The 16034-nt window shown below is 43.7% G+C and overlaps 1 protein-coding gene across 4 annotated transcripts in view; it reads right to left on the bottom strand.

Annotated features, from left to right (window-relative positions):
* Positions 1–1262: 1262 nt before the first annotated feature.
* The window catches only part of RASSF8 (Ras association domain family member 8), a 358214-nt gene continuing 343442 nt past the window's right edge, over positions 1263–16034 (bottom strand). For all 4 annotated transcript variants that reach the window (XM_069228595.1, XM_069228596.1, XM_069228598.1 and 1 more), the window contains 2 exons: positions 12538–12682; positions 1263–9171 (listed from right to left, as the gene is read on the bottom strand). In XM_069228595.1, the coding sequence (XP_069084696.1) occupies positions 9050–9171; positions 12538–12682 (267 nt within the window). In that variant the 3' untranslated portion in view covers positions 1263–9049. The remainder of the gene's footprint in view (positions 9172–12537; positions 12683–16034) is intronic.

Raw genomic sequence — 16034 nt, 5'->3', positions numbered from 1 at the left:
CATGCAAATCGGGCTTTATATGACTTAGTAAATCTTGTAATACATTTTTGTGTGGGGGCTTTGTCAAAAAAAAGTGAGGCAACCCAGACACAAAATGTTGGTAAATCTGGGACTGAGTTCAGGGCAAATTCTGAAATGCAGGCGTAAGTTACACTTGAATCATGAGTGAGACACATTTGCTTCTGAATCCACATTTAAAGTGCTATTATACTTTATTGAAGATAGACAGGAGGTGAGAGAAGCACCCTCATACTCTGAACCATTATGTCAGCAAGGAAGAACACAGAGAGGTAATAAGTTCTGACACCAGGCAGCTCCTGAAATAGTACAGAGAGAGCCTTGAACTGCGATCTTTCTGTGATCGCCACAGTCTAGCAGTGTGTGTTCCGCGTGTGCTTTTGTACGTACGTATGCATATGTTTTAGTTCCCATTCATTTTCATTTACTAAACACATCCAACTCCAGCACATGACAATAACCATACACTGAGCTGAATCATTTACATATTGTCTACCCCTACCCTGCCCTCCTCCTTGCCCCAGTGAATCCTGAACAGTTTATTTGTGTAGTAGTTTATTTATATAGACATTCTATGGCAATAATCAGAAAATATATATCAATATGACATTGGTAAAAGACAATAATTACAATATGATACAGAATTTCAAATTGCAATAAAGCAAAGCAATATTGAAAGCTTACATCTGTGTTCACAGTTCTTGAGCATGGTGGCTCTTGTATGGAAAGCTGCAGCAGCACCATATCTAAGGGAACAAACCACTGTGCGCACGCCTCCTCCAGGCAGCCCTCTTTTCATCCCTTGGACACAAGGGGTGAGCAGTAGCTGGGCCACATTCACTCGCCTTTGCTCAACATGATTGTTCCCTCACAACTAGTGGTTTGTTGGCCTTCGCCATCTATAGACACTCAGACGCACACACTGCTTTCCACTGCTTTCTGGCACATGCTGGGTTGAGCTGAAAGGGGCTACCGTAGCTTTTTAACAGTGGCTGTCTTAATTATAAATCAAAGCCCCATTTTGCAAAAGGCTAAGCAGCAATATTGAATAAATAGGCAGAATAACTGTGGTGCCACCTTCGAGAAGACCACCTCCCACGCACTGAAATACTTTAGCAAATAGTATAAAGGTGCATGGTCCAGGGCTCTGAGATGGGTGTGGTACAAAAGTAATACTTGTACAATTCATCTTTTTAGTACAGTACTGAAAATGTTGTAGACAACTCTTTCTTTTTTTTAAAAAAAAAAACGTATTTATTCTAAATATTTACATGGACAAGTTAAGGCCCGAGTCTCTGAAGGCAACACATGCGGAGCGCCTGAAACTTCAAAATTACTTAGTCAAACAAATCCACTTTTCTATTTTTAATCAGAGACCAACTTCTTGTCCTGCATCCATTTTACCTGCATCATGAGAGTGCTTCCGGGTCGGGCACAGGAGTGGTGTTTACCTGTCTGCTGACCTGATCTGGTGTGTCTATAAGAAACTGTATGGATACTATACTACCTTACTGCAACTTCAAACTGCAAGTACAGCCTCTTTACTGGGTGAAGGAGAGTGCCACAGAGAAAAATGCATCTGTGACTTTGTCGCCAATATTCCTTAGATTGCTCCTCCTATAAGCACAAATTCATTCTTACATATCAAAGATAATGCAACATCAAAAAAACGAAACAGATTTTTTTCCATTTTTTGTGGAGGGGATTTATGGTGGAGCAGTAATGGATGAGAGGTATAAACAGAACTGATATCATCAGACATCCCATTGTGTGTTATTCAGGTACAGGTGTGTTCCACAATAGGTTAGTATCATTTATTAAATGGAGGTATCTGCTTGGTGTGCATCCGCAGGACGACCATCCAATGCTTGACAGCATGTTCAATAGGTTCCAGGAGACCTGCTGTTAGTGGAAGAGTTATGTGGCTGCAACTACTCACACCTTGTTCATGTAAAGCTGAATAACTACAGCATATTGTACTTGGCATCTCCAAGTACTTACATTTCTGAACTATACTGTGAAAATGACTCTTCCTCAAACTTAATAGAGAAGCTACAGTGGAGAGTCTATAACACCATCTCTTCCATACATTTTCTTGCCCATAAGGTGAGAATAGCCCAGTGTTTGCCAAGGAAATGGCTTACATAGCCATGGATAAACATTAAATATAAAAACTCAGACTTTCAGCTAGTTCACGCTTACACTTCAATCTCATTATTACTTGTTTCCTGTTCTCATCTAGTTGAACTGTGAACGTTTTGCTTATGCATATGCAACATCTCTCAGATTTGTAAGAGTGGTGTAACAAGGCCACCCTGCAAGATGTGGTCGATTTCACCATCTCTCAGGTGTACAAAGGACTTTGGCTGGGTTGGGCCCCTACATGCTGCAGAGGAAACGAGATCGCCACTGACTTCTCACTGGCGTTGCCTTTAGATTGTTTATTTTCAATTGTCTAGAGAAACCAACTATCAATATAGCATTGTTCTAGTTTTTTCCTGTACAAATGTTTCAATTGTGTGCCTAAATTGCGTCGATGTCTGTTAGGTATGTCCTTCGGCGTTATGTTCACGGGAGAGTCTTTGCAGTAAAGTGGCACATGTTCTGTGGCAGGTGGCTGCACACAGTGTTTTCTCCTGCTGTGGAGCTTAGCTGTGCTCAGACTGTGCACACTTCCTTATACCCGCAGCTAGCACAGCAGGTTGTGGGAATCCCACCTCATGTGTAACACATGAGCCCTGTTCCCTATAGATTTCAAGTGGCCAGCCGGACACAGAGTACCCCAGTGAAGCCATTTCATATTTATTTTTATAAACTGTTTCAAAGGGAATAATATGACTGCATAAAAGTCTCTGTGTAGCTCAGAGATGGCATGAGTACATATGCGCACACCAGTGGCTTGGCACCGCCCGTCTCAGTAGCAGCTGTGTCAGAATGCTCACGTGTAGCTCTTGTGAGAACATGTCCTGGTTCATTTCACAACTTGACAGTGCACCCCCCTTAAGTATTCAGGGAGTAATGACCTATTTGCTTTTCCGTTTTATTTGGACTGGCCTGTACACCCCCGGAAGTAATGGATCCTTCAAAGTATGGAGGATCAACGTGAGTGCAGGGCGAGGAATTGGGGTCATGCGTGTGAATGCCACCTACAGGAGACTGTCATGGGGGATGGCCTCTTGTAGTATCACGGATGAGTACCTCGCACTTCCAAATCTTTTACAAGGACGAAGTATGCTTTTTACGTCACCATGTATGCCTTGCTACTGGGCTTGTTTCAATGCCCCTACCTTACTTCTTTTCAGCTTCTACTGGTGAGCACTGCAGAAGGATGAGTTTGACAGCCCACAAAATGAATTTCAAATCTGTACAGATTTTCAGGATGCCCTAAATGACATAGATGAAAATATACATGTAATGGATTTCAGTGGAGATGATCTGCATGCTTTTGTTGGGCATTGTAATCACCACACAGGAATTTGCTATTGGCTGGCTTAGTTCTCTAACATGTTCTCTAACATGTGCCGAGTTTTTCGGCCATGCTGAGGTGAATGTCCCTTCATCGAAAGACAAAACACACAAGGCTGCTATTTTCAAACAGCAGGCACTGCTACGGGGTCAGTCTCTGCTGTACCCACATTTGGAACCAGGTAGGAGGATTATGGGTTGGGGTTGGATACAAATAGTTGAGTATTTCTGTCTGCAAGTTTCAAATTGAGGAAGTGACGCTAAGCAAACCTGAGTGTTCTTTAAGATGGCGTCAATGCTTTCAAACCGCTCTCTTAGGTAACAAGGAGACATTTTCCAGGGCCTCCGTTCCATTCGTGTGCGGCACGGGGGGCTGGCCCTTTCCTGCCCTATATATAATGGCCCGGGCCCTTTACCAGATACTGTTCTACACCAGTGGCGCCAACTCTCAGCTGCTTCCTTCCGCTGCGGTTTCACCTCAGGCAAGGGCACAATATGAGGGAGTTGTGGCCGAATACAACTGCGTATTACTTCCTCACGCTGCTTTATGCTTTTCTTTGATAACAAAAAGTTACATGGCAAGCCACTGGAGGGCAGTGTTGAATTACTTAACACTTAGAAGCAGCCTCAAGCAGAATTTAATTTCATAGATGTTTAAAATACTATTATAAAGACTTCTCAAAGATTAAGTTGTTAGCTTCCTCACGAAAATGATTAGAGAGGGCACCGCACAAGGTACTGTCAAGGCCCTCTACTAGCCCCCTAGAAAATCACAGCTAAATTACGATGATGGTGCCAAGACCTGCTTCCCACGCTGTGCACCTGAGCACAAAGGGGCAACAGGCATCAGGCACTTGTCGCAAGATGTTCATGAACAGTAGATTACTCACCAGAAGCTAATGAGTAAAATGCACGCTGCACGCCATGACGTCGAGAACAGTTATAGGAATAATCAATTGTAGGACTGATGAGAATTTCTCTATATCAAACGATAGTCTGTTTAAATATTCAACTACAGAGTACGTGGGTTAGTTAAAGGCCTGCGCTTGTGGAATATGAGACAATATTCCCCCGTAGATTTGGGACAATCTAGTGGAAAGATCAAGAGGCTACGGAGTAACGAAGAGTGGCTCGGCCAGTGAGAGACAATGTTGCTCATTCTTGCATGAAAGAGACTCGGTGTGTGTGAGGTTACATTCATGAGTGAGTTTTAATAGGCCTCGTCCATTCTTTGCATGGGCTTTATCATCTCAAAGAGTGATTAACAATGTAGGAAAGCAGACCATAATGTTCCTTTGCCAACATTCAGTTTTACTACTTCAGATATTGTTAACTTATTTTATGTGTATATGTTAAGGGTGCTATCCCCCGGGAGGGTATCCTGGCGCTAAGGTGAGTCACTATACTCAGCAAGCCTCATTAACCTCAAAAGTGGCGGATGCTCGGTGGTTCCCTTCACGTGTCAACAGCACAAGCAGTAGAAAGCCCACTGCATGTAGAAAGAGCACATGATGGGGTACCAGGTACTGCAAGTGTTCCGGGGTAGAAGCTAAGAAGGGCATTAGCCGACAGCGTCTGGGCCAGAGGGTATTTCTGCAAACAGAAACTCTGAATGTCCAAACAAAATTAATATTGATTTTATAGAGCTCCTTGTTATTTTCAAACTTGGGCCCATATTTATACTTTTTTTGTGCCGCACTTGCATTATTTTTTACGCAAAAGCTTCGTAAATTTACAAAATATGGGCCCATATTTATACTTTTTTTGTGCCCCATTTGCGTCATTTTTTGACGCAAAAGCAGCCCAAACTTACACAATACAATTGTATTTTGTAAGTTTGCGCTACTTATGCGTCAAAAAGCGGCGCAAATGCGGCGCTAAAAAAGTATAAATATGGGCCTTGGTTTCCATGGGTAACCGTCTTCTTCGGAGGGAGATCTGGCTTTCTGTGTTCAGTAAACACAATGCTTTCCCTTCGGACTGTCCCGGAGCAGTTGTTCAGAATTCACAGAGCACTTCGCATCTAGACTGCAAAACACCTGTAAGACGTGTACACTTCGTCCTGTTTTATCAATAATAGCACATTCGTCCAACACTAATACATTATGTGCCAGCAGTGTGCACACTTTATTCCAGAACCCCTAGGTAATACGCATGTTAATCCTGAACAGGAACTATGTAGGAAGCCCTCTATCTGACAGCGAGTCACTCTTAAAGATAACCTTCCCATGTAAAATTGACCTGGTGTCAAACTCATCCCTTTGACTGAAAGATTGCTAAACATAGTCAAAAAGTAATTTAAATTATGTTTTGTTCACAGTGTGCACCGTATGTCTCCGTCACACACATTTCATTTAGTTTTCACAGGGAAACAGCATAATATTAGAGTCCAGATTTAAGCCCATGGATATCAAATAGATGGCTGACTCCTTCAGGATCAAAGTGAAATCTGAATTTAAAAGTGCAGCCGCTTTGGAACAAGTTCTTATATATTTTGGAGTTGGGAGCAGTGATCAGTAGACATTATGTTTCTGTAGATAGTATCTGACATAATCTCGGTTGGATTATGTGCATAATTTATTGTTTCAGTATGTTTATCTAATAATTGTTTTGATCTAATGGCACAATAAAAAAAAATGATTTCATTTGAACATTGCATTAGTCTACAAAACTGCGTCCCCCTCCTTTTTAAAACCCCGAGTCTCCTTCGTGCAGGAAGGGGTTCACAGGAGTAGCTCTACCCAGAAGACCCAAGGGGGGACCATATACTTGCAGGGACTGTTTCATGCCTCTGCTCTGGACCACTATGTAACTCATTCCTGTTATGAGTTTCAGGAGGATTCTTGGTGGATCCAACATTTTGAATGGGTTATGTGTAGAGCATGCCTTTTAATGTGGAGTATACAATGCGGATCCAAGTGACTGGTACAAGTGTAGTTTTAGCAAAGTAAGTACCAATGAAATCAAAGGAAGGTTGTGTTGTGCTGCAACTAGGCCTTAGCTAGCATTTGCTAGATCTGTCAATCCGTCATGGCCATGTGCAACATCTGCACAGATACAGTAGCCATTTGCATCCTTTAGATCTGTGCAGCAAGAGCATCTCTGTGGGACACCCAAATCCATGCGGCCCTAGTTGCCTGATTTGGTGACTAGATTTGTTCATTTTAAGCAGATATGTGCAACAAGCATGTGCAGCCGCAGCACTCCTGTGTGGCAACGAGATTTTGGCAGCCCTCGAAGCTCTTCATTGAAGCTAGACGTGTTCAGCCCGAGTAGCTTTATCCAGCATCCAGATCCAGATCTATGTATCACCCAGACATGCACAACAGCCAAGAGCGGAAACAATATGAGCAGCAGCACAGCAGCCCTGCTCAGTAACTACAACTAGGAATCGCTAGAAATCTGTTTAACAATCAAATCTGTTCAAGTGCAACAGCCCTGTGCAGCATCCTGAGCTGTTCCAGCGCAGCAGACCTGTGCAGCATCCTGATCTGTTCCAGCGCAGCAGCCCTGTGCAGCATCCTGAGCTGTTCCAGCGCAGCAGCCCTGTGCAGCATCCTGAGCTGTTCCAGCGCAGCAGCCCTGTGCAGCATCCTGATCTGTTCCAGTGCAGCAGCCCTGTGCAGCATCCTGATCTGTTCCAGCGCAGCAGCCCTGTGCAGCATCCTGAGCTGTTCCAGCGCAGCAGCCCTGTGCAGCATCCTGATCTGTTCCAGCGCAGCAGCCCTCTGCAGCATCCTGATCTGTTCCAGCGCAGCAGCCCTCTGCAGCATCCTGATCTTTTCCAGCACAGCAGCCCCTTGCAGCATCCTGAGCTGTTCCAGCGCAGCAGCCCTGTGCAGCATCCTGAGCTGTTCCAGCGCAGCAGCCCTGTGCAGCATCCTGATCTGTTCCAGCACAGCAGCCCTGTGCAGCATCCTGATCTGTTCCACCACAGCAGCCCCATGCAGCATCCTGAGCTGTTCCAGCGCAGCAGCCCCTGTGCAGCATCCTGATCTGTTCCAGCGCAGCAGCCCTGTGCAGCATCCTCATCTGTTCCAGCGCAGCAGCCCTGTGCAGCATCCTGATCTGTTCCAGCGCAGCATCCCTCTGCAGCATCCTGATCTGTTCCAGCACAGCAGCCCTGTGCAGCATCCTGATCTGTTCCAGCGCAGCAGCCCCATGCAGCATCCTGTAGCATCCTGATCTGTTCAAGTGCAGCAGCAATGAGTAGCAATTAGATCTACAAATGCATAGAAACTGTTCAGCAACTAGAACTGTGCAAATACAACAGGCCGGTGTAGAGCAAGATCTGCTCCACCAAGGGAGCCCTCACGCAGCAACTGAATTGGAACAGCTACTGAAGCCCTGTGCAGCAACAATACTCAGCATTTATCTCTACATAGATTGCAGCCCTACATGTTAGCTAGGTACCAGGAGCAGCAACATCATTTTGTTTGCTCTCACAGATGCCTCCCTTATAGGGAGGGACCTTTGTGAGGCGGAAGTACTAAAATGATGAAAGACGCCTGCTCACTTGTAACTGTGTGGTCATACTTGTAGTATCCACATTCTATTACCAGCATCTAATATGCCACTTTCTGCTTGGGGTGTTAAACCTGGAGATCCATGCTAATGCAGGTTTGTGCTCCACTCTGTTCATCACAAAACTGCATTATCAGGCGCTCGTTGAGTTGCATATGTACACCTACGCCCTCTTAGCAGATCAAAGACAGTTCGCTTCCTAGGTACAATCTGGGTACTGAAGCTCCTTGGTTTGGAAACATCATCCAGCCCCAAAGTGGTACAAAATCCCTAGAACACTAGATCCAAACATACATGTAAATAAGCATGTGTGTGTGCATTACAGCCCACTTAACTGTCTATCAGCTGCCATGTCTTGCATCAGAAGCAATACCAAGTATGAGACATAGCCACTCAACACCGCTCTCCCCCAGCCACCTCTAGAGGGAAGCCTGGCCTCCTCTCTTTTATGGACATTCTGGTGGTTATTACTCAACTTATAACCCACCTTAGAAATTAAATAAACAAGTGTTTTTCAAAAGTAAATACAAAAGTTTATAAAAACAGGAGAAAATTGAGGCCTGCTGTAATGTTGACCAACAACTTTGGCTCCTTAGGAAACCCAGCCTGCGTTATGAGTCAGGGTACCCACATACGTGTATGACTGTACATGTCTATTTTTGATTTTCTTAATCTTTAGAGTTATAAAACAAATGGTATACAAAACAAATATATGAGAAATGAAGCATTTACATATTCATCGACTGAATGGAATAAATTAACCTCTGGAATTATTTTTCAAATGTCTTTTTGCCTTGCACTGTATTCCTGTTCTCTTGCACTTGGTGACTAATACTTAGTAGAAGCAGAGGCGGTAACAGTGTTGGATTCTTTCGCGAAGTGCTGAGCGCCAGCTTGAACCGTGCTGTGTCCGGCAGCAGGAGCAGCGCAGTTCCTATTGGCTCCTTGTCCTTTGGGCATTGGTGCTGCTGGAATGGCTCCCACTGCTCTCGACGGGGCTGGACCTGATGGAACAGAAAAGATACCCACTCGAGTCACTCAGTCAAACGTAAATGCCTTCAGGGTTAAAGCCAGACGACAGGGCATTCTGAAGAATCCTCAGGTTACTGGGCAGCTGCCTCGACGACCCGGGGCGCTTCAGAGAACCAGACTGAAATGGGGTTTCTAAACAAAACAGAAAGTCACAGAAAAGTTAGTGCACATACATTTATTTTATATACTGTTTACTCTGGTTCCATTTTCATACCATGCTGCAATATACATTGAAGTGCAGGAAACACCAGGTAGGCATGATGCATATCTTTGCATTCTTATGTAACTGGTGTTATTCTGACTTAACTCACCAGTACTTATTTTACTGACCCTCTAAGCACAAAAGATAGAGACATCCAGACCTGGCAAAATTTGGACTATGCTAGTAGCAGTCAGCCCTCTGCAGCAGGCACTCAACCCACTAAGCTTTGTGCCCTTAAGGAGGGTGGGGCCATAAATACTGGAACCGCAAAGCAGCATGTCAACCAGCAATAAAAACTGCAGACCTTTGTATTTACAGTAATAACATTTCAGCACACATTGATAGACAGATTAATTATATTGTTGATAAAGTGCACTGCTGCGAGGGACACAGAGATACTGTGTAACGAAACAACAAGAAAACAACAGTACTGACAGACAATGGCCAAGTAAAGCGAATACACAACGTTCAACATGCTCAGTCTCAGTGCAAAAAAAAAGAGAAAAACATCACAAAACAAGAAAGGTAAAACAGAAAAGAAAAAGAAACAAATCCAAGCGACACACTATCAGAATCGGTGTGCTTTCACATTTCTGCACAAGATGAAGGGGCTTTCTAAGGTTCTCCGCTCCGATAGAAGAGAATTCTAAAGAACCAAGGACTAGGTACTTGCATGTGCTTCGCCGCAGTGTTTGGGTGCAGGAGAACATATCTTTCCAGAGAGAGAGAAGGGGCAGAGGTGTAGGGAGTTGGTACCACAGCAATCTCAGGTTGCTGATGCTGGTGGAAGTCTCTGTGGGCAATACAGACAGCTTTAAACTAAATTGTCTGTTCTGCTGAATGCCAGTGCAGGAATTGTTGACCATCTACTACATGACTAAATTTCCGAACGCTGAACTCAGAGGCTCTCTTATTTAGTCTGAAGATAAGCTGTGTGAAGCCAAAGGTCCTGATTTAAGACGAGAGTGGGTGGGTGTATATGTAAAGAAAATTGGTAAAACAAGGAGGCCTGCAGCACTCTGCAAAGAACATCTGTCTTGGCTGTCCTTAAAGGAGCAAGACTTGGGCTCTGAAACCCCCTGGCAGGAATGCCTTGCAATCAGTATAACTGTACTCCAGGTGCATCAACCTCATCCTGGATCATCCTAAGTTCGCTTAGTGCAATTCCTGGGGTGGTCTCAGTGCCATGCTCCGAATGACTCTAGTCTGCTCCAGATCTCATGCTGCAGAACAGTTTTAACTTGTTTTTTTCCAAGTATCATTCTCAGGCTCTCTCCCTTTGATCAAAGTAACGCTTCTCACCCACAGCCGCAGTGGGGAACGGCTTCTTGCAAGAATACTCCCAAATGAGTACAATGAAGTGTGCGATTTCTGAAGCAGCAATTAGGGACAGACACAGGGCAAGTCTAGCCTAGATACCTCCTCACTTTGAGTAACAGAAACTACAGTCCCACCCTTCACCCCTACCATCTACTGAGTGGCAGGGTTTAGGAAGAACTAATGATCACCTTTGTGCTAACAAGGTTCATGGAATTGCTAAAATTAGCCTATCTATAGCCTACTCGCTTTATTGTCTGGCCTCCACCCTTAAGCACAGAAATGCAAGCAATACACTTCCACTGTCTGGGGAAGCTATTCTCACGCCCATCTTGTGCTATGACACAATCAGGGGCATCTAAAATTGATCCCACTTCGATTTTTACTCAGAGCCCAACTTTGAGCGTGTACATCAAAAGACATCCACCTCATCATGTGGAGAATCTCCTTTTTGAAGTTTGCGTTATTTCCACTATATACTATCTCATGCTGCTATCATGAGGTTATTGCTGCTTTGAGTGTGACCTACACTTCTTGATATTTCCCTATATATGCATCCAGATATTATTTTATGCTTCCAACCCTTGAGCTAATCATCTATTCTTGCTAAAGCAGTGGACTAGCCATCGGCTTTCAGAGGACAGACTCTTCACTTGTTTCCAGTGCTCATCAAAAATTCCTAACAAAGCACTATCTTACACATACATTTATTATTTACATACATGTAAATAATATTGCCTCTTTCTACAGTTTTGCATGCAATCCCTAAAAGTCCTCCTCTGTAGTCCAATGAAAAGTTACCTTGACTTAAAATCTTCAAAGTATTGCCCCTCCATTTCTTCCAAATGAACCTCCCTTTAGTTTCCATACTTTGCATGCCCACTCTAAGCACAGCCTACTCTAAATCAATGGATATTTGCATTCACCCCTATGACTGTATTTCAGCAAGTTGCAAACATGTTGTTTCAAAGATCACAACCTCTTCTTTAGAGGCCATAGCACTGCAAATCAGAAATACCTATTTTCTTGTAGGTCATTTATTAATACCACTAACCATCCACATGAACTCGCATAACCCCTCCCACTAATGATCATGCCTAAGTCCTATTAACTCAGCCTACCACATAAAACCTAGAGTAAATGCATGGAATGGTTTCCTTAGGAGCTCAGGACTAATCCCTATAACCAACAACAACCACTGAAGAAAAAAATAAAAAACATTAACCTTGAGCTCAGCAGCTGCATGCTGGCAGACGTAAAGTGCTTCAACACCTTGCCAGGAGTAGTAAGCACTATACAGATGCAATTACAGTACATCACAGCATATAATCCTCCTGTCCCAGACTAATTTTAATACTATGTCACCCATCGCTTAGCAGGAAATTGTAGTTCATACAGGATCCATAATAATTCCCTTACACCGCTTGAAATCTTACGCTCGCATAAGATAAAACTGCTATGTGTTATGCGTATCACCTAGCACGGTACCAGTTCACAGCAATACAACACCCATCACCAACTGAACATGTATTAAATAACGGCAGAGTTCTGTCACATGCTGCTGGCCAATTGAGGACTTTGATCTAGTCCACCACTACAGGTCCTAACAAGCTACATAGCATGATTGCTTTTGACATCTTACAATGACAAACAGATATGGGATCATATTAGCAAAAGTCCATTCCGACAGATCTCACCACTATTTCTCTCGATAACTTATGCCTGCTCAGGACCATAAATTTTAAACAAAATATCTCAGAATGGACAATTCAATGCAGTAGCAACCTACAAGGACTACGGTCATAAGAAACACAACTAAACTACACTTAGTAGTAAGTGCTTATGTAGTAAGTGCTACATAAATGTTGCAGTACAATACAGCACAACACATTCAGGACACAACGCCTCCCTGAGTCGGGAAGCCCTGCAGCTTGACGCATGACCGTGTCCAGCAGGTTAGGTCCTCACATCTGCTTTACCTTTCTGCGTCTCGCCGAGTGCAGCCTCCACTTCTGTGGGTTCTGCCGGCAGCACTGTGACCTTGGTTCCCGTCTGCTGGATGAACTGCTGAAGGTTCACCTGTCGCAGCTCCTTGGTCAGCTGTTCCAGTTCTTGCTCCTTCTCCTACAAAGGAAAGTGAAGACATCTGAGTTAAATCTGGATGGAATCAAAAGCCACAATCCCCTCCGGGCAGGTCTGTTCTACTCCTGTGCAGCTGGGACGGATCTGCTGTTGCTGTGCCTGGGGTAGGGGGTAGGTGGTCTGGGGGACAAGGATGCTACTTCGTTTGATGCTTTGGACCAGCGCATATCCGTTGCTTTTTACATCCAGACTTTTCTTTTGAAATCCGACAGACCTATGTTAACCCGGGCCAATCCCTCTCAGTTAAAAAAGGATCATGGTTTCCCGTCAGTGCCCTCAGAGCACAACCTGAGGAATGCAAGCAGCGGTGAATGAATGTCGCATGGGCGCAGAGGTCATTACTGTGACTGGGAGAGCACCAGCCCTTGCCACTGCCGGTTAGGCGCCCAAGAAGGGTGAGAAACGGCACCTTCCTCCAGGACTGTAATGTGACTAAACTTATATAGAATAAATTACATTTTCCATTAAGCAGCTGGAGCAACGAGAGAACGAGGTATTGTATTCTCTAACCAACAGGGCATCTGCTCGAAATGTTTTACATAACTATCGTTTACATTGTGTCATATCTATTCTTTTTTTACCGAATGCATTTCTGACCCATTGTTTTGCTTGCATTTTACGTGCTTTATGTGTTTTGAGTTTTTGTAGTTGTACGTGTGTTTCTTCTGCTTTCATTTATTCTGCACATGACATGGCCTGTGTCTTTGGATTGAGGCAGCTGCTGCTCGCGCCTACCCTCTCTCTATGGGCTACAAATGTTTATGGAAGTTGGCATTTTTTTCCTTTGTGCCACTATATTCAGTTAGATGTATTCAGTTAGATGGTAAGGAGCTGTTAAAGCTACAGCATGAGTAAGAACACATGGTTTTCTAGTCTAATTCTGCGTTTGATGGCTAAGAGCTTTCACTCTAGCAATTCTGTCAGATGTCTGCTTTTGTAGAGTTTGTAGAACGGTAATGAGACCCGGAAGTAGTGTTTGATTTGATTAAGAGATAACAGTAGGGGGGCTAAGGATTTTCTTTGGTGCTTGCTGCTGGTGTGGCTGAACTGGGGTTGCAGATGACCATTGCTGGCCAGGTCTAATTCCACCTCATGCCTCTTTCTTCCACCACCCTCCCTCCCTGTCTCTTCAGCTCACATTAACAAGTTCTTTTTCATAACTGCCTTCTACCAATGTCACTGTTTTTCTATCTTTCTCTTCTGCATTTTTTCTCCCTTTTCTATCTTTCTCTCTCTGGCTGGGGGTGAAATTCTGATGATGAAAAAGAAGTAGTCCCCAAAAATGAATGCTGAGGCTCAACACCTGGAACCGCCATCTCAAAGTAAGCTGTAGCCAGAACAGCTTTCTGGCACTGACATTACAGAGTGAAAAAAAAGTCTTCTACAATTCTCATATCAGGTTTCCATTGTCAAAGGTTCAACATACCTGTCGCACTGCAGAGTCTATACTCCAAATGCACACTCCTGCTCTCAGATGCCACTGCAATAGTTAATGAATCTCCCGGAACAAGGTTCACTCTCAAGCACAAAGGCAAGAACGTGCACTTGGAAAGAGAGTGGCCATCACTCTGTGTGACCTTCCAAGAGGCATGGTTTTCCCAAGCAAGAATGCTACATAACTTTCAGGGCAGAGGAACAAACTCTGACTCTTAACGAAAAATGGACGATGTGTGATGGGCCTCCTAGCCTGGGATAGCAGCCAACAGAAAATCTGATGGCATAGGATCATAAAAGTTAATTCAAGCATTTGCACAGTTTAAAACAGTGACCTATGAAGCACAAAACCAAACGCTTATGCAGTCATATGCTAGTCATTTTTGCAAATTTAACATTGCGTGGGCTGTAACCAGCATAAACCAAATAGGAAAAAAATGACTAAAATATAAGAAGTTGTTTTTGACACTTGCCCTGTTTAACTATAAGTTTGCACGTTTTAAGTAGTACACTTAATAGGAAATCAGGCTACAGTTAGCTGATTCACTGCTAACTGAGTTACCGTAAATTGAAGTAGCATCTGGTAATCCACAGTGTAGAGGGATGCGGAGAGATGCCACAGCGAACCAAAACTTCAGGGCCCATATTTAAGAAAAAGTGGCACATCAGAGCTGATGTAGCACTTTTTCTGTGCCCCCCTTACCGGCACCTAACAACACCATGGTTCTGCCATATTTATAATATGGTGAACCATGGCAGTTGTCAGCACAATAGCATCAAAAAAAATTACGCTATTATAGCGCTTTGCTACATTAGCGTCAAAAATGTTCATGCTAGTGTAGCAAAGTGCAAGGAGTCTCATAGGTTTCTATGGGAGCGTCATTTTAACATCTGCTCTGAGCAGGCATTAAACATGACGCCAAATATGGTGCAGTGAAATCTGTTAAATTTCAATGCACCATTTTTTCAGTCCTCCAAGCACCGGAACGCCCCCCTTGCATACATTGTGCCTGGCGCAGGCATAATGTGGCGCCAGGGTCTACAAAGTGACACAATGCATGCACTGCTCCACTTTGTACCTATGGAGGATGGAAAAAGCCACTTTAGCACTGCCTTACCATATAAAAAAAAAATGCTATGATGGCACTAAGGTGGCGCTAGGGGCTCTTAAATATGCCCCCAGGTGGTTTTGATTAAAGGTTTCAGCAGCTCCATAAATTCATAAAGAACATAGGCACATTGGGAAGAGTCAGACGTCAGGCTTACATCTTGGTTGGTACCCAGCTGCAAGATCAGTAACCCAAGACCCGGGTCCTCCAAGGCGCTAGGACTGCACTTGCAGGAAACATCCTTCTGGTTTCAGACACAAGCAGCACATCGATAAGTGTGTAAACTAATGTAGTCAATGTTAGTTTATGATGTGCCTAAGTGCTGAAAGTTGCTCTGGAATCATGGATGTGGTGCATTATGCAATCTATTTTTAGCAAAAGTCTGCAGATCTGCACAAAGCAAGTATGTCATTTGAGCAAGAAACATACACATTTCAGCAACACGCAGTTGTGGATTTCACAAGCACGTGCTGGTGAAGCAGACTATGACCTCTGCACCGGCACTGGACCTTTATCTTATGATAAATTCTGCGACAACAACATGCCAGTTACAATAGTCTCTTACTGGAATTTACTGGTCATCTTTAAAACAAGTCCCAAAATTGCCTATCCAGCCTGCCGGTGGTTTCCAAAAATACTCCCCAATCCAATCTGAAAGGTTGTAACTCAAAACATAGTAGTTGAAATATCAACCTTAGAAAATACATTGAGGACGTAATTATTTACCATTCTTAACACCACATATATATATATTTTTTTTTTGAGGGAGAGTACCGGTACATCTCAAGAAA

Source organism: Pleurodeles waltl, chromosome 4_1 (assembly GCF_031143425.1).
Source record: "Pleurodeles waltl isolate 20211129_DDA chromosome 4_1, aPleWal1.hap1.20221129, whole genome shotgun sequence".
NCBI lineage: Eukaryota > Metazoa > Chordata > Amphibia > Caudata > Salamandridae > Pleurodeles > Pleurodeles waltl.
Note: the sequence above shows the minus strand (reverse complement) of the source record. Positions and strands in the feature narration are given on the sequence as shown.